This window comes from Oncorhynchus tshawytscha, linkage group LG27, assembly GCF_018296145.1.
Source record: "Oncorhynchus tshawytscha isolate Ot180627B linkage group LG27, Otsh_v2.0, whole genome shotgun sequence".
In the NCBI taxonomy this organism is placed as follows: domain Eukaryota; kingdom Metazoa; phylum Chordata; class Actinopteri; order Salmoniformes; family Salmonidae; genus Oncorhynchus; species Oncorhynchus tshawytscha.
Window position 1 is genome coordinate 8842212 of NC_056455.1, and position 19675 is coordinate 8861886.

Below are 19675 nucleotides of genomic sequence, written 5' to 3' on the forward strand. Positions count from 1 at the left end.
AGGCCGTGTGTTGGCTTGGTCTTTCATACAAACAGCCTTCACACTAATCTCATAAGGAAGATCTCTCATGACTTCATATCAATATGATCTTATGGAAACAAAGTCCAACATTCTATTTGCATAGTATTTGCGCCATGCTCAAACAATTCAAATGAACACCGATGCAGTGATCCATATTCCTAATTCCAACCGGTTGTCAAACATGGTCAATCTTGGTTTTGTAACGGGATGTTGAGTTCAGTCAATGGTGTCTATATGGGAAGACAAAAGATTCCTCCTCTTCCCCACGTTCTGTTTTTCGGATTCCCTGTTACATTTTCAACACGGGGATCAAGGTTGTGACAAATTCTGCTCTTTTAGGACGCTTGGTTACCAGGGAACAAAAAGCTCGCCGGCTGCTTTAAGCAGGAACGATTTAGAATCCAGATGTCTGACATTTTCAAACAGAACGGCCACATTTTGTTTAGTACATCAGCAACACAGTTCACACAGAGTACTTCCGCTAACATCATGGCTGGAGATGTGAGGGCGAAGGTCAATGGAGAGGAGTTAGATGCTGTAACAGATCATTGAATCAGACTGATAAACCAAAATGAAAGTCTTTGCATCTCCTCCAGAGAGCAGGTTATCGTTGTGTCTATGGAAGCTTCTCTTCGTTTTCTCCATTTGTATTGGTCCTGTGGTTTTGAGCTGTAGTTCTTCCGTGAAGGCTTTGGGTCTTGATAGAACTACACCTGAATTAATTTTTTTAAAATCCTCACAATGGCTGTCCTCCAGATATCGGGACAAAATGTTCCCGCAACTGTGAGAAACGCAGCCACATAGTCATAGCCTATCATCTCTGTCATGTTTTGCATAATGTGCGCGTGCCGAGGGCGTGAATGTGTGTATGGGGTTGGTAGGTGTGAAAATATAGCCATGGTGCAAAACAGAGCCACTCCTGCTGAGAAAACAAAGGCTATATTAACAAGGGTGAATAAAGGGAGAGGGAAAGTTACTAACATTTCTTGCATTCCGAAGGTCAAAGGAGCAGGATATTCAAGGGAAACAGTCACTCCAGGCAGGTCCAGTCTGTCCGTCCGTCCAGAGCTCAACATAGCCTGAGTGGAGCTAGCTGGACTGGGCCCAGTGCCGACCCTCAGCGGAAGAGCACATTAAAGCAAGAATCCAGAACATTGGCACGCAGGGACATTGTTCAACCTGCTGCAAGTAAACAAGGGAGAACGTGTGTGTGTGTACACACACACACACACCAGTGAAGAAAGCATCACAGCATGTCCCTTTTCAAGTGACTGGTATTTCCTGTGAAGTGTGGCTAGATATTTCTGGAAATCCATCAGTTCTTCTTGCTACATTTAACTTGTTTCCCCAAAAGTACCAAAAACAGGAAAGACTGACACTTGGGAAATGGTCTTAAGTGTAAACTAAAGATACTGTAGTTTGAGGAATGTTTTTCCAAGTGAAGAGACCATAATATTTCAGCACATAACATGAGAATAAAATGTTCAATTGGGTCACAATAGTTCCCCGGTCCTTTGTACAAGGAACTACATTCTGACCAGACTAAAGCTTTGTGGTTTGAGGGAATAAGACAAGCAGGGGTTGTTCCATGCCTTAAAAACAGACCACACAATGAAGTCAATTCATCAAGATGAATAGTTTAATACAAAATGTACATTTATTGTTCTTCGATAAATCTTTGCGAGGAATGCCATCAACATTTATTCATTTCAATGTAACGTCCACCTGGACACAAGTGCAAACCTGCCTGAAATTCCATGAGCAGTAACCAGGAATGAAAGTCATAAGTACAGAGTCGAGATAAAAATAAAACAAAACAAAAAAGGGAGGCATACAATAATTATTAAAATGTTCATACATTATGGATATTAAAATATTTTACAGATTATTCTTACACTATCAAACAATATACACTTCAGTACTTTTTGAGAAGCCCTCAAGAGTAAGTGATCTTCACTCAAACGCCACATATCCAAAAGGAGCTCTTCAAAGCCTTTCAATTGGTTGCAAATCATTGAATCCTAGTCACTTCCTCTTCAAAAAGACATCGGGTTCACAAAGCCTGAAGGGAAATATATTGTGACATATCCAACATGGCAAACTGATATTTCAAACATGAGTACATGGAAATTGTGCAACAATAGCAAAAAAAAAAATTCTCACAAGAATAAACAGAAACACAACAGGTGAACTATATGGCACTTGGTAGAAACGAGTGATGCGAATATATTAACAATATATGGTGCGAAGTGGCCATGTACATTTGTGTCTTAATTAATCATTCAACTAAACTGTGCTTTTTGAGCCATTTCATCAAGACTTTGGTTATTACTTTCTGACCATTTGTGTAGTTCATTCTTAAAATAAAAAAAGTGCTTTAAATTGACATCAAGATTGTCCTTACCACTAAACAAAGGATGTGATTTAATTAGATTGGTGATTGAGATGGCTTTCTATGTTTTGGGGGCCTGAAGTGGTCATATGAACAAACAAAATCAGAGAGGACTATTTAACCCTTCTGACTGGTTTCTGTGAGGGCACTCCCCGAACAGTCCATCAGTTAGGTTTCCTTTGCTGCGTAGGCAGCATCTCATCTAGGGACATCTGTCTAACCACATAGGCATCCTTCATAATCAACATCATCATGAAAAGGCATTTAAGGCTCAGACCTCAACAAAAGCAAAGTGGTTCCAACTTCCTGTTGGCCAACGTCATTTCCTCTCAGGGTGAGCAGTTACATCCTCACAAAGGAGAGGAGAAGTACAGGTTCAAAGGTCAGTTAGGGAGTGGAACGTGAAGGGCAGCCAAGGTGAGAGCCAGGTTGAGGACCAACATGGGATCAACCCAGCCTGGGACAAAGTAGGACTCAGAGTGCAGACCAGACCAAGTGATGGATGAAGTCAGTCCTATTGTTCTAGTCTTCATAGCCGAGCACAAAGAACTGGCCTACTCCTTCCATTCACAGCACTCATACAGTTACAGTACCCTCGCTACACATGCATTAAAAGTGTGTCAGTGTGGCTCATTACCAGACACCACGCATCAGCACACTAATCAGCACAGGGTAACATGCATCAAACACGCATGGATTTACTGCACACGGTCAGCTGAGCTCAGACAGATATCACACATCCATCGCAGCAGTAGCAGCAGCACACATACAGAGTCAAAACAGAGCTGGAGGCCCTGCGTAGGACCAGACCAGGTCTCACTGGCTTCCAGACAGTGTCCATTCTGTGACAGCAGTCCAGTCAGTCACTACACACAGTGTCTAGTGGAGCCCTTCCTCAGCAGATGAGCTCCTGTTGGATCTCTGTCAGTGCGGGGAAGGGCTCAGAAGTGAAGGAAAAGGCATTGCGGCCCGTCTTCAGGTCTACCTGACCGGGGCACATCAGGTACGAACCCATGCTCTCCAGCTCTGGGGAGGGTGCCGGGCTCTCAGGCTCAGACTCTGATTGGCTGGTCTCAGGCTCATCCAATGAGGGTAGAGAGCTGGCGTGGAGCTGGGTGTAAAGGTCAGCTGGTCCATTCAGCCAGGGGTGGTTAAGGCACTCTGCTGCAGTGGCTCTCTTCCTGTGGACACACAGAGAGAGGATACGTGTCAGAACTCAAATCAATGTCTAGGCAGCAAGGACTTTAAAGCTTCTGTTCATCCGTTTTGAAAGTAAAACTGAAATAGCTACGGTGAATATATGTAAAGGAAAGCCAATGGTAAAAAGGTGACAAATATGCAGTTATACAACTTCCTGTCCCTCCCCTTCCCCCAGACACTCTTCTTTCTCTGACAGTCTGTTTGAAAAACCACCAAAGCCCACTTTTTCATCCCAGCCTTTTCCCCTCTTTGGGATTACTCAGACACACAGGAATTTTTTCCACTTCTTTTTTTTTTATTTTTAATACCGCCGATAATCTACAGCAATTAAATTATATTGAGTGAAGATTACGGCCCTGGATCACAGCGATAGACTACTGCTGTTTATCATTGAGACATGATGGTGACATACAGTATGTAGCCCTTCTGTGCTGGAACACTTGGCCAAATAGTGACAGTGGTGACACAGAACGTGTTAATAGACGAAACGTAACAAGGACCAGTATCCTTATATTAAATTGTTCATATATGTTACCATGCATCGGGAGACTTAACGAGGCTGTGCTGCAAGCAGCAGTATAAATGACATCGCTCACGTGTTAATTAGCGTTGAACTCAATATGGGACATGTGGGAGAACATCCATCTGTCGGGCTGTGGCACTGAACTAATTGAGTGTTGATTCTTGAACCTATCCTGTTCCTCACCTGGGGTTTTTGAGCAGCAGGGTCTTGATGAAGTCAATGGCGAGGGAGGAGATGCCCTCGAAGGCATCCTGGGAGTAGTCCACGTTGATCTGGGAGATGTTCAGGAAGGTCTCCTGCTTGTTGTCCCCCAGGAACGGAGACTCGCCCGTCAGCATGACGTAGGTCAGGACCCCTATGGACCTGAGAGGAGGAGGAGGAGGGAAAAGTGTCAGACTACAAGACATGAGTATTTTTCTCAGATTTCCACTGTGGAGCTGGCTGGTGATATCAATATTTTATGGCTTCTGGAAAAACCGAGATGTATTGAGGACACTAGCTGATATCTGCTTGACGCAGTCCATTTGGCTCATACTCACCACATGTCTGTCGCTATGCTGATGGGTTCATAGTTCAGGATCTCTGGAGCTGGAATAACATAGACAACGCCAATTAGTCCTGATAAACATTTTTACAGTACTGAAGTTAAGAATTGCTTATCCATCTTCCTTATTGATATAGACCGACTGCAGAAGCCAGGACTCACCCACATACTCCGGGGTGCCCAGGATCTCTCGGACTTCCGTCACATTGTCCATGCGTCTGGACAGGCCAAAGTCCACGATGCGGATATCACCCAGTGGGATGGCACTGGTCAGCAGGATGTTCTGGGGCTGAGGGGAGAGACCGAAATAAGACAGATGAGACCAAATCCAAAGAGTGCGTGGTAAGTGAATTGACAGAGGTCACATACCATGCTTGATAGATTGTGAATCAGTAGAGTAGTCATCGATACTCAAGGCCTCCCATTAAAGAGTCTAATCTACCTCTACATGAATAAGCCAAACCCAGAGTGTACAGCCCCAGAGGGATTCAATTTGGTGACATCAATATCACTAAACCAGGTTCATCCCTTAGCCTATTAGATGATTCCAAGGAAAGGTGGGATGTCTTGGAGGGCCTATCAGATTAGATGGCTCCTATATCATGTATGATGCTTATTAACCTCTGGGTCATACTGGCTAGATTCCTGGCCTGGGGCCTCTGGCCAGAATCTTGGAGGACCAAGTGGCGCAGTGGTCTAAGGCACTGCATCGCAGTGCTAGAGCCATCACTACAGACCCAGGTTCGATCCTGGGCTGTATCACAACCAGCTATGATCGGGAGTCCCATAGGGTGGCGCACAATTGGCCCAGCGTTGTCCGGGTAAGGGCAGGATTTGGTGGGGTAGCTGTCATTGTAAATAACTTGTTCTTAACCGACTTGCATAGTTAAATAAAAAGGTCAAATACATTTTAAAAAGCTAGGATAAATGACGGAGCAAGAGACACAGACCAGAGCCTGCCAGCGACATTTCACCAGGAATAGATGTAATACTGTCTATCACTGGGGGAGGAGAAAAAGAAAAATGGGGGAGCCAATAAAATCTAGTCTGGGGACAGAGTCGGTTCAGTCCCCCTCATTCAAAAACCCTACTCATAAACCCCTCTGGAACAGAGGGTTTCTTCATATATATATATATATCTCCTGCCTGCCAAGTTCTAACACGCTCCAAAACAGTGTTTTTTTATTCATCATTATCAACAACACAAATGTTTTTGACATCACTGGGCAGACAAAACAAACCTATAAGACGTACAGCTATTGTTCTGTGTCACAACCCTGCAGTATTTTACAAAATAAGTTCTACAGAGAGAGAGAAACCAGACCCTGACAGGGTTCATTTGTAAGAGCGGGAACTCCGGGGACGAAAACTATGCAGCATTCACATAAAAACAGTTGTCACTCGTTAAAAGCTAACAGAGTAACTCAGATGGGCGTCTTGATTTGCTAGACAAGTCCCATGTACAGGGAGAGTTATTGCTCTGCCACATTAAGGGCTTCTCATTGCTTAAGGGGAGCAATATGGCAGTTGAGAAAGTCACCCATTCCAGGGGTGCCCTGTTTTTTTTTGTGTTTAAAAAAACCCAAAACAAGTCTCTCGCTTTGACAGACGTAACTAGTAGCTGATTTGGTTCTGGGTGACGAGATGAGCTTTCTACTGACCTTCAGGTCCAAGTGGACCACGTTGTTGCGGTGCAGACAGGCCACGCCGGTGAGGATCTGTCTGGCCAACCTGATCACATCCTTCTCTGTGAAGGCCTCATCGTTCTCCGCAACACACTGGTTGAAGATCTCTCCACCGGCAGCACTGGAAAACACAGAGGCAAATGGAGGATCAAAATAGACCCATGGTGATGAGACGAACAACAAGCAGTACATGTTAATTATATCTGTACTTTGTGACATGGGCTGCTGATGATGCATTGTAAAGCATTTACACTCATGAATAGTATAAACTGTATACATTGTAAATCACTGCATTTGTACCACTATGAAATCAAACAATGCCAGCCACACCCCTGTCCCGTTATATCACACAGTGAAGTGTGGCGAGCCCTAGCCCGTGATTTTTTTATTTTTAAAGTTACGCCACTGGCCCAGTGGTTCTTGTACTTTGGGCTTGGGAACAGGGTCAGTGCTCCACATCCACACACACACACAAAGCATGTGACCCCTGTCTGTGGCACTCTGACGTCCCGCACGGAAATCAGAAGAAAAATGGTGCCTCCCTGACCTCAGCTGACTCGAGATACGAGGACCCATATCAGTCAGTGCCAGTCCCGGATAAGGCTTTCCAGAGTTACACACAAATTCCAGATGAGTTAAGTCAAACAAAAAAAACGAAGGGGAAAGAATTAACTCTATCAAACTCGAGATCCCTGTCGTATAATAAAGAGTTACCTAAGACGTAAGACCGTGACAGCACACTGAAACGATCCCATAGTTTTAAAGTAGTGGATAGGACACTACCACCACACTGCTGTGTCACTCCCCAAAATTGGAAGTTTATCCAACCTGGGCATCCACTCCTAACTGCTCAGGATTAGGGAGAGTTGTCCTATTTTTTTGGGCTCCACTTAGAAAATAGAAAGGCTTAATTACCAAACTAAAATGGCAACTTCTCAGTTTTGTTAAGGCAAAATCCTGGTTTGTCAATCCTTGTGTAACAGTGGTAAGCAATGCCGTCTGGGACACGGCACATTTGTGTTGGATGCTTCTCCAAAGCAGATGAAAAGCCTAGAGAGAGGACGCTTGCCAAATAGCACAGCCGCGTGTGGGGGATTTAGTCAGCACACATGGTTTTTATCTGGAGAGGAAATCTGCAACCATGGCCCGGGCATAACTGTTACATAACCACACCATCTAATCCCTGGGTAGCCTCGCACCTTCACCTTTACTGTCCTCAGCTGCGAAAATATCAGGTTCTGTTTTTCTGGATATCCATCATTGGGCCATATAAATCCCCTTTCGTTTGGGGCTCCACACATTTATTGCTGGCCGTCTCTTCGGACCCCCAAAGTCCCGACAGTACCCATGTATACCAAATGTGCATAGCAGGCCTAGTTTACCAGTTTTGGGGGGGGTAGAGAGGAAATGAGAGACATCAGTGTGTCGTTGGAAGCATGGCTTTGATTTATGCTTGCTGACAACTGCATTATAATTGTATTTATTTTTTTAAGCTAACTGATCGTGCCACTCATTGTACATCTGTTCCATGTGCTGGGTCTCAATTTAATACAATTGACTCAAATAGGTCTAATTATCCCACCCCTTTTTTCCCCCGTTTGAACTAATTACCAAAAGGTACCCTCCAAAATACTTCAATAAACTCATCTAGGAGGAGACAAGGCTTTTAGTATGAACAAGAGCCATCCTGTAGAAATGACATGGACTGAGGACATACAAACATGATGGCGGGAGAAGTATGGTCTCCTTTCTCCCTCTATGCCTCAGTGGACCAGTCTCTCCACTGTCAGTCAGCAGACAGGCGACATGGAATGGTTTCCCATCCACTTAAGACAGAAGAACAGCACAGAGTCCCATCAAAAGAGACTCAGTAGCCGTCACCCGCAGAACATCAGGATTGGGCAGAGGGCAGGCAAAGAGCTACTTGAGAACGAGCTGAAGACAGATGAGCCATGAGTTCTCAATGAGAGGAGAACGATACTGGTTAGCCTGCACTTAAGATCGCCAGGAATAGGCATTATGCTCTTGCTGGCCAGCTACCAAACAAAGAGAGAAGCTCAAAGCCTACTACTGATCACTTCTCACAAGGCCTGTGTGTTGACTGCATTGTGTTCTCAGTACAGTACATAGACTGGTTTCAGAGTTGTCATCATTTAGATGGGATTATGCTGTGACAACTCATCCTCTGTTACAGGAGACTTGATGTGTCAAACCTTACTAGAATGAAGAGAATTTAGAAAATTGGAATACAATTAATTAGACCGCCCTCATCCTCAAAAACACTTTTACTAGTTCCTAAAAAGATCTTCTGAAGACGTTATTGCAGTTTTAAATGAACGCCATCCCATGCCAGACAGTGGAGATGTGTATCAAAGACTCTTACATAATCCATTGACTGCATACATTTGAAGTGACAAAGATAAAATGGCTGACATGGACTGGAGGGGAGGGTTTCAATGTGCGTTCCGTAAGATGTCTCAATACCCACGTAAAAACATCAGATACCATTACACTTCAGGATGAAAGCAGAATTAAGAGGACAGAGGGGAAGAAGAAAACACCACCCTCTTTCCCAATTAGAGGGGATGAAAAACTGTTGTAGAAAAACAATTACCTCAGGAATGATTCCATCAGCGCTGAAAGATCAAGCTGGAGTGAGTCAAAGTGATACATTTTCATAAACATACCCGTGTAAAGCTTTAAAGCTGCTCTAGGGTTATGATTGGCCGGGCAATCTGTGGACCGGACTGCCATTCCCAAGACTATCCGATTGCCTGTAATTGGTTAGGATTTTGAGTTCCTCTTATCTGAAGTTACCTCAGTTTACAGCAGTGTCATGAGTTCAAGGCCTCTGAGGTGAAACAGCTGAGTACAGTATTCACAACACATGTATCTTGTATTGTTTGCCAGATGATAAACAAATATGTAGTGACTGAGGGTTGGACCAAACCTTAGTTTTTCAAGGTCACAGTGTAAGTACAGCTAATTTTCCCACATATAATGTAGACCTCTAGAAATGCACCTGCACAATACTGTATTTAAAAAAAAAAAAAAATGTTTACCCCCTTTTCGTGGTATCCAATTGTTAGTAGTTTCTATCTTGTCTCATCGTCACAACTTCCGCACAGGCTCGGAAGAGACGAAGGTCGAAAAGCGTCCCCCGAAACACAACCCAACCAAGTTGCACTGCTTCTTAACACAGCGTGCATCCAACCCGGAAGCCAGCCGCACCAATGTGTCGGAGGACACACCGTGCACCTGGTTAGCGTGCGGCCCGCCACAGGAGTCGCTAGTGCGCGATGAGACAATGGTGCAGTGGTCTAGGGCAAACCCTCCCTAACCCGGACGACGCTGCGACAGAGCCTGGGCGCGAACCCAGAGTCTCTGGTGGCACAGCTAGCACTGCCCTAGACCACTGCACCACCCGGCAGGCCCGCACAATACTGTATTTGTCAATGTGACCAAAATATAAGATGTTTGGTCTCATCCTAGAGGGTTGTTTGATCTCTGATAACACCATGTGTTTTCCTTGACAAGACATGTAGAGAGTTGGGAACACAGATGACAAGCAAAGGTTTGTTGGAGAACCATTGAAGAAATGTATTTCATGCAACTATTCACCACCATCTGAAGCAGGCCATGGACTATGCCTCGAGTACGGAAAACCATTATGATTAAACCGTCAGAATGCGTTCTAAGCAGAGATACAGGTTAATTTCTCATTAAAAAGTGGCATTTTCATTTAGACTAGTCGTTATGTGTGGCGTTTGTGGTGCTCGCACAGACTGGTTTTAAAAACTTACTGATGAGAAAAATGTAGTTTATCGTTTCCATTTCTCATAAGTTGCGTGGGGATGTGGTTGTGGCTATGTGCAAACCAATGTGTGCCAATGTGTGAGTATGCGGATGCTACTTTGTGTGTGTGCTACTTTTGGGAGCGTCACTAACGGCTTCTATGTAAACCCACAGGAAATGGAACGTTATTCTCTGGTTTGCAGCAAAGCTAGCCCACGCTGAGGTCAGAGAGCCCTTTAACAGAGTTAAAAAGTTCAGTCATACAGGCTGCAACAGCATCTCAATGGCTGCAGATTGCCAAGTTGGTAGGGGATTTCACTAGGAACCATAACCTACATTGGGATCTGGATGAACATAGGCCCAGAAGAATCTCTCAAACTTTCAGATAGACAAAGGATGACAGCACAAGGAAGCGCAAAGTTATCTGGCAGCTAGTGCAGGGCTATGGGCCAGTGCCTGCCCCTGCAGAGCTGACCCAGTGAAGGCATGAATTAGTGGCTCTGCCTCCTCTTTTCACACTGGGGTCCAAGATCAAGCACACACACACACACACACACCCCCCAGTGTGAAAAGAGGAAGCAGAGCCACTATTGGGGCTGGTAAAAAGCATGACGAAATAATTTGACTGATGCTAGCTTTCCTTAAAAATGTATCACGTGACAAATACTTATTCTCAAGAATCTTCTAGATCGAGTCCTTTGGCCCATCTTCGTTCGTCTGTTTACAGGAACACTGACACAATCAGTCAGACAAGGTAACAAGAATCGGGGATGTGGCTATGAGCACAGCGACCAACCACAGGGGAATTATCATTTCCTTATAAGGTTACAAGGTTCAAGCAGGCCTGCGTGCTTGGTGTGCGTGCACACGCAGCTGTTTTTAAAGGTGACAAACTCATGAGTGACACGCAGCTGCATCCTCAGAAGACAGCAAAAACACAGGAAGTCAGCGTGAGGGTTAGACTGGCGAGATGTAATCTACCATTTCTCAAGAAACCCAAAGCTCTGACATTCATGTCACTCAACATCCTGTCTACGCAAGATCTCATGCGGTTTTGAAACAAAAAAAAATCACGTAAAAAAAAAAATCCCATGTTTTATATAAGCAGAATACATTTTGACTCAGGCGACCACATCAAATCAAAACCCCTCGAAACTACGCAGAAATAGAAAAACCTGCAGAGACGGAAAGTTCTTTCAGCAAATGGCTCATAATGGTTTCTCATTTCCCCCCTCATTAGAAACCTTATCATTTCATCCCATTTTTTCCTGGCAGTGCTGCATTGTGGTGGAGCATCAACATGTACGGAGAGTTTAAAAGGTCTTCTAGATTACCATCACCAGCATTTTCTCCCATCACTGGCGACATGAACTAAGGGCGGTGCAGAGATCCAAACACACACGCACATACTGTACACACCACGTTTTTCCATGGTCTTTGCGTTTTGATGCATTACGAGCTCACTCACCACTCGAGGATGAGGATAATCTCAGAGTTGGTCTCGTAGACCTCATGCAGCGCCACCACATAAGGGTTAGCCTTGGCTGACTCCAGAACAGCGATCTCGTTGAGGATGTCCATGCGGCAGTCCTCGCCCTTCCGACGCTTCCTCAAGAACTTGGCAGCGTGCTCCGTCCCTGTCGCCTTTTCAATGCACTTCTTCACCACAGCAAACTTTCCCCTGGGAAGAGAAAAATAGTGGGGGGAAAGGGATATGTTGAATAATCAGAAACACAATTAACAGTTTCATTTACAGGAGGCTTACACATTTGATTTGGTTGTCTTCAATGTCTTATCGGTAAATCTGATTGACTCTGGCCATGAACCTGCAGGGACTAATCATGGGAGAGAAACAGCAATTACAGCACGGAGCGTTCCAAACAATTATGACACCAATAAAGCAAAACTTTTTTTTTTTTTTTTGCAGTGCAGCGAAACAGATTACAATAGGTAGGCTGCACAGGTCACTGAAAGACCACCAAGGAAAAATGAAGAGGTGGACTGAGTGGTATTACAAAACAGAAGGATACACAGAGTCATCTACCATTGTTATGCAATATAGGACTGATGATGAACACCAAGTGATAGGCTCCCTCATCAGTGTAGTAAGATATGCCTCTCTCCTCTTCCACAGTGGAGGGCTTGACAGGCAGGAGATAGGAGTGACGGTGGGCCTGAGTGGCTGTATGGACAGGCGGCGGGGGTGATAAGATTAATAGCACTCTTTAAAGGTCAACATAAAGAGAGGAGCGCAACAGCTGGGCTTGTTGTCTGTCCACAAGCCCCACCCCCAGAGAAAAGAAAAAAAAGAGGAATGTACAACCACAATTCTAGAATACCATCTGAGCATTCCATTTGCTGCTGCATTACATTGATGGATTCAACAGAGGTGTTTCGGGCCAGGCTGCGGGTGTGGGCAGGAAATCCGATGTGTAGAATCACCCCACTGTGTCCAGCCTTCTACAAAACACCATCCCAGGACGATAAAAGGAGCCTTGTACACTTCCCATTCTTACTGCGGCAGGGGACAAACGGAATTCCCAAACGCCTCCACCCAGACCCTGCATCTCCTCAGACAGCCACAAAGGCCTGTGCAGGATGACCAGCAAACATGGCAGCCCCTGCACTAGGACCACCCACTTCCCTGGGGCTAGACTAGGGGAGATGGGGGTCCAGGAGGCCACAGCGGAGTCCACCCAACCCCTGGATTTAAAAAAAAATATATATATTTTTTTTTTAAGGCCACCGCAACGTCACTTAGCAAATCATTTGGCAACCCTGTTAGTGAATTTCGGCCTTCCCTCACTTTCCTGATTCAACTGAGCCTGGCAGTGAAAGGTAACCATTCATAGAAACTGCACAGGTAGACATAATGGCATCCCTACGGTTCTGCTATTAAAAGCTGTGCCTGCATGGAGAGGGAATGTCAGCTTGGTGCCGGTCATTTTCTAACATCTTTCCTCCAGGCTGGCGGTGCTGTAAACCAACGCCTGCTACTCCTCCTGGATATGTTAGCTGGCACAAGGCCATTCCCTGTGGGCTGTTCCTCCTTCCCCTTTCATCACTCTCACTGGTTTCCCAGCCCTAGTGAGGATTGCTAGGGCACATTGTTCCAAATCAAAAGAACCAAACCATTCAAAGTCAAAGCCTTTCTTCTTTAATTAGCCAATTCCCCAAGTTCAGAGCAGCTACCTCTGTGCTGGGAACTGCCAATGATATTAAAAGAAACCCCAGGCGACGCGGAGGAGCAACAGGAGGCCTTTTAAGATGGTGACACCAGGTCAAAAGGTTGCTAAACTAGGCCATCATTACCCTGCTGTTTTCACACTCTCTGTAGTAACACAGAGACAAGAGCACAGGGGTTAGAAGTGGATGCAAACATCAATTCAACATGCTTCAATTCAAAATGTCTGACCCACGAGAGGGACATTACTGCCAGCCTTCTCCTCGAGCAGGAAGCTGCTTCCAAAAGACACTCGGACAGAAACCACATCTGCCGCTTGAAGGTTGTCTTTAACGTTCTGTGTAAATCCCAAATCCCACAGGAAAAGGCAATTATGCATAACACACCAACACCTGATTTGCAGATCCATCATGATGCAGCTTCATGTCAGCATGTATGTGGTGTGTCAATCTTCAAAATCAACAGGGGACCATGAAAGGACATTCATTCAGTATGCATAGACACCAACCCAGAAACGTGTGGTGGTGATGGCACTAATCTAACTGAGAAACTGTTTCCCCCCCTGGGGTGTTTCTCAAAAGGGGAGTGACTCATGTCTGGGAGAGCACAGACAGCTGATCGCCTTCAGCTGCCTCGCTCACAAAAACTCCCCTCAAACACAAAAACCCACACATTGTTGTTAATGACAACCCCTTTGCCATCCTTCTAAATCATAGTGAAGATAGCCTAGATTTTCACTAACTAAATATCAGAGGACAACCATTTGACCTAGAAACAGGGACCTGTTCCAACCAGTTCAAAGTCAATACCTTTCATGTCAACTCGTAACTTGCCCTCAAAGTCAAAACTCTTCTACTCTTCTGAGCATATTTACAGAGGGGGGGGGGATCATTGAAGGGAAGCAATCAGGGGCAGATATCAGAAGCCATCAAAGGTGTTATTGCGGAAATCCGCTCCAGCAGGGGCCACAATGTCTCACACATAGTGGAGAGAGAGGGGGGGAGGGATCCATCTCTCTTCTACTGGCCATCTAATCTTGACAAGTTGCTCTCCTGACATCCAACACAGCTCACATTCCTGCACTTAATGGGATTTATGAGGCCAGATCAGGATGTTGTGGGGGCGAGGAAGTAATGGGAGGAGGATGAGGAGGAGGAGAGAGAGATGGGGGTAGAAGGAGTGCCGAGAGGACGCTGGGCTCTCTCAGAGCTCAAACAGCCCCCCCAGGTCCTGGCTGCTGGCCCAGGATGTCCCATGGTGTCTGACAGGGAAATCTGGCTGAAGTGAAGGAGTCTTTATTTAGCACCCGACTGCATACTATCAAGAAAAGAGAGAAATTAAATACCTCCCCATCTCCCTATGAAGTTATAAAGGACGGTTGCATGGGGTATTGGTACAATATCACCCGAGACAGAAGCAATGTGATGACCCAAGTCCAGATGATACAATAACCCCAGTCAACAGGTTCCAGATAAAACATTCTCCATGTGTATTGGACCTGGGGAGTTTAAAATCTGAGACCTCCCCATTCAACTCCCATGGAATGCACACATGTTAGTGTCTGGGTTCAAATGCATGGTACGTCACACTCGCTGATCTGTGGAGAACAACAGGGGGCCGGACTGGGCGGTGATGGTAATTACACGTTATCCCGCACCCTGACCCCCAGGACAAAACAGGGCTGATTGGCAGGGAAATAGCCCACTGTAACAGACCCAAACAAACAGCCATGGGTGAGGCTGTAGGCATGGTCTGGATCCTGGAAAAAAAAACAGAATATAATAGCAAACATCTCTTCCTGTGTTAACTTGTGTATGCCAGCGATTCCTTGGTGGAGGTAGAGATCGGGAGCTACTGAGTCCAGGATGGCACATGTAGGTCAGAGCATATTTCATGCTAATAATTCTGGGGCTGGTAAAATGCATCGCATATTCACCCTTCTACCGACGGCCCCCACAGCAGTAGCAGTTAAAGAGGGGAGATATAGGGATTTAGGGTAAAGTTCTCCTCTGACATCTCAATTCAGTTTATAGGGGACAGAAAGTGCCACAATTGAAGGAGAATCAAGCATTTCGCTACACTCGCATTAACATCTGCTAACCATGTGTATTTGACATGCGATTGCTCAAGGCTGGGATGAATTCCAAATGAAGGACATTTTTGTTGTGCTAGTGTTGACACTATGTGTATCATGAGCAGAAAAATGGTCCTGTTTTAGAATTAAGTAACATTCAACATACCATCTGCCCCAAAATAAATCACCACATAGAAAAACAAGGTTAAATTAGCATCGCATTTATCAACTCCTTACTCATGTAAAATCAGCCATGAAAAAAAAGTAGCCTACAAACCAAAACCAGTTCTCAGACCACAAGGGGCATAATTATGATGCTCTTTATTGTGACTGAAAATATGTGACTGCGCAGTTGTCAGGTGGACTCCCAAGAACACCTACAAGATCATGAACAGAGACAGAAGAGGGAGTGAGACACCCAACTCACTGGTTTTTTCTGGTTCAATGAAAGTAAATGAACTACTAAGTAGACCAGACCCAGCTGCTAGTGCATGTGTGTGTCTATGGGAGACATACCCAGTTAAGTAGACCGAACTGACAATTTTTGTCAATGGTAAACATGTTAGTGAATTATCATAATTTATCCACCACCTCTGTCATGAACACCTTTCAGAATGATCTACCCATGCAATTGTGCATTAGCTGTTATCATAATTCAACAGAGCTCGTAATACCAACTTTTTTTATACCAATTTCGCATTATTATGTACGTAAATCCTACCACTCCATTTAGTATGATACGTTTCATATGGTATGTATTCATTTGCGGCTGTCCATCATCCATTTAGTATGATATGTTATGAACTGCAATTCATACAATATGTTACAAATTTGCAAAAAGTTAGATATTTTATGAATTCCAATTTGTTGTTGTTGCTAACGTTAGCTAGCTGTTAATGTTCACTAGGGCTAGGAGTTAGGGTTATGAGTCAATGGTGGAAAAGTACTCACTTGTCATACCTGAGTAAAAGTAAAACTTAATAGAAAACTCAAGTGAAAGTCACCCAATAAAATACTTGAGTAAAAGTATTTCTTTTTAAATATACTAAAGTAACAAAAAAAAGGTAAAATAAATGTCAAATTCCTTCTATTAAGCAACCTAGATGGCATAATTACATTTGTCATTAGCAGATAGCCAGGGTACACTCCAGCACTCTATACATTAAGCATGTGTGTTTAGTGAGTCCACCAGATCAGAGGCAGTAGGGATGACCTCCTGATAAGTGTCAATTGGACCATTTTCCTGTCCTGCTAAGCATTCAAATGTAATGACTACTTGTGTGTCAGGTGAAATGTATGGAGTAAAAATTACATTATTTTCTATAGGAATGTAGTTAAGTAAAAGTTGTCAAAAATATAAAATAGTAGAGTACAGATACACCACCACAAAAAAAACATATGGTACTTAATAAGTACTTTACACCACCGTTAGGAGTTAAGTTAAAGGGTTAAGGTTATGGGAAGGATTGGCTAACATGCTAGGTCGTTGCAAAGTAGCTAAAATGCTAAAGTTGTTTGTGATGAGAATCCGACACGCATGCTAGACGTTCACGTTATACGCCTGGCCAACCAACCTTTCTTTGTTGCCATAAGTAACCATACCAAAAGTAACATATCATACTAATTTAAGTGTCTCAGAATTACGTTTACTATGTTACGTCTAGTCTTTGAGACCAGGCTGGTTATACTTAAAGAAATATCAGGGCTCACACAAAGAACACATCCCACAGATTTCCCTTACAACAAAAAAATGCCAACCACACAAAACAATTCAATGGGCGCAGATCGAGAGTTCTCCATGGCAGTGCCAGCGCCACTAATCCGTTTTGGGCCGACAAGGTGAAACGTTCACTTACTCCCCGTTTGCACGTGCAGAGAGAAAATGACAAACATTTCAAATGTGTAATTCCTCACTTGAAAGAATTAACAGTGCCCCTGCCTCCCCCGTGTTTATTTCGCACTGCAGCACGCATTGACATCTATTCTATCTCATCATTTCATGATCTGGACAGGGTCATTTATTAAACATTTCATCCGACTTACCTGCCCAATTCTCTGCCAAGCAACTCATAATTACTCGTGAAAGGATCGGTCCTAATTCTCGTGTGAATCTTCGTCACCATCCCGTTCTTGTTCATCATTGTTATTGCAGTCCGATTGGAGAGAGAAAATATATTTCCTTGACAGAAGTTATATTAGCTGTTCAATACGTTCAAGTTAATTTCATGACAACAAAAAAATATAGAGAAAGCTAAATAAACAGGAAAATAAGTTGTAAATTAAACTTCAGAACAGCAAACTTCTCAGCACCAAAAAAATCCCCAGGTTAATTCTGTGACCCTCAGGAAGACAGATGAATCATTAAAGTATGGAGGAACTACTAATACACCGCAGCTGTAATCAAGCCAAGCGCTGTATGTTAGTTTGCGTGTAGATAGACAGTCCCAAAAATTAGCTCTATCGCAGAGCCAGCCTTTCTCAGTGACGCTGTGCCATGAAAGCCAATCGTAATTTGGCTTTGTTAAGGGGAGGGTTAAAATCAGTGCGCATACTACGACACGGCTGATAGACAGGCACTAGCCTACTTGGGGTGGCATTCAACAGGTTGCCTACTCTTACTGCCTCAGTAGATGTCTTTAAAATAAATGGACACAGCTACACCTCTAATGCAGGTAGTAAGTAACCAAACTTTAGCGCCTACTGCTTAGATTTTGCAACACACACACACCTAAAAACAATAAGAGTTTGATGTAACAGAAACATGCTGTAGGCAAGTGAGCAATCAAATGTGTCAATCATTACTTTGGGAAAGATTTTACCAATCAAGGCATGCATCCCACCACATATACTGCAATCATGGCAGTCAGTCAGACTGACCATGGGGCAGGATGCTAGGAACTGCTCTTCTCTCATCCTGAACATGTGTCCTTCACCTCTGCACTGGGAGTGGCACATTTTATGTCAGTGCCCCTGCCCTGCTGCCTGTATCTGGCAAGAATGCACAACAGGTCCCCATCCATTGGCAGCTTATTCATGGAAGACAGATGCAGACAAAGAACACACAAAGTAGAAACTACCATGGCCTGAAATATCATGGCCCGTAACAATGTTAAAGTCCAAAATAACTTGAAAAGTAGGGCAGTCGTAAAGGATCACAGTTTTCACTTTATCTTATAATTACATAATTTAATCAGGACCCAAAATAATAAGAAAGCATCCCTCCCTCCCTGGGCTGCCACAGTGGAGACCCAGTATATTGGGCTGCCACAGTGGAGACCCAGTATATTGGGCAGCCACAGTGGAGACCCAGCATATTGGGCAGCCACAGTGGAGACCCAGTATATTGGGCAGCCACAGTGGAGGCCCAGTATATTGGGCAGCCACAGTGGAGACCCAGCATATTGGGCAGCCACAGTGGAGACCCAGTATATTGGGCAGCCACAGTGGAGACCCAGTATATTGGGCAGCCACAGTGGAGACCCAGTAAATTGGGCAGCCACAGCGGAGACCCAGTAAATTGGGCAGCCACAGTGGAGACCCAGAAAATTGGGCAGCCACAGTGGAGACCCAGTAAATTGGGCAGCCTCAGTGGAGACCCAGCATATTGGGCAGCCACAGTGGAGACCCAGTATATTGGGCAGCCACAGTGGAGACCCAGTAAATTGGGCAGCCACAGTGGAGACCCAGTAAATTGGTCAGACACAGTGGAGACCCAGTCAATTGGGCAGCCACAGTGGAGACCCAGTCAATTGGGCAGCCACAGTGGAGACCCAGTCAATTGGGCAGCCACAGTGGAGACCCAGTATATTGGGAAGCCACAATGGAGTCCCAGAAAATTGGGCAACATGCATGGCAGGAATTCAGGCATCCTCATTAAGTAATTGCTGTTTACAACTGGCAGTAGAGCAGAGCAGAGTGAGTTGGCCCACGATGCAGCAGCACCAGACCTGGGCTGGGCTCCGTCCACCTAGGAAATTTGTCACCTAAGCGCCAGAGGCTTGCTGACGTCACGGCTGGCCTGGGCCGAGGATGTTCAATGTTATTGGGCTGAAGGCCCCTGTGTTGGGGTGGATTGCTCCATGGACAAACAGAGCTGGTCATTCTGTATGGGGATAGTTTTCCTACACAGCTGAGACACATCCCAGACAATAAAGGAGTGTGGGGGGGGGGTTGAGGTTATGACCTCACTTTACAAATGGTGTAGAGTGGGAAGATCACATGTGGCAAGGTGCAATGTTGATCTTTATCAAGGCATTC

General features: G+C 44.7%; 1 protein-coding gene across 1 annotated transcript; it reads right to left on the minus strand.

Moving 5' to 3' along the window:
- Positions 1 to 1646: 1646 nt before the first annotated feature.
- LOC112225994 (serine/threonine-protein kinase 17A) lies at positions 1647 to 17856 on the minus strand. The gene is made up of 7 exons (XM_024390167.2): positions 17462 to 17856; positions 11629 to 11841; positions 6342 to 6486; positions 4843 to 4969; positions 4676 to 4724; positions 4320 to 4499; positions 1647 to 3594 (listed from the first exon to the last, which is right to left on the minus strand). The coding sequence occupies exons 1-7, from the start codon at positions 17557 to 17559 to the stop codon at positions 3309 to 3311; spliced, it is 1098 nt and encodes a 365-aa protein (XP_024245935.1). The 5' UTR covers positions 17560 to 17856; the 3' UTR covers positions 1647 to 3308.
- Between the last annotated feature and the right edge of the window lie 1819 nt (positions 17857 to 19675).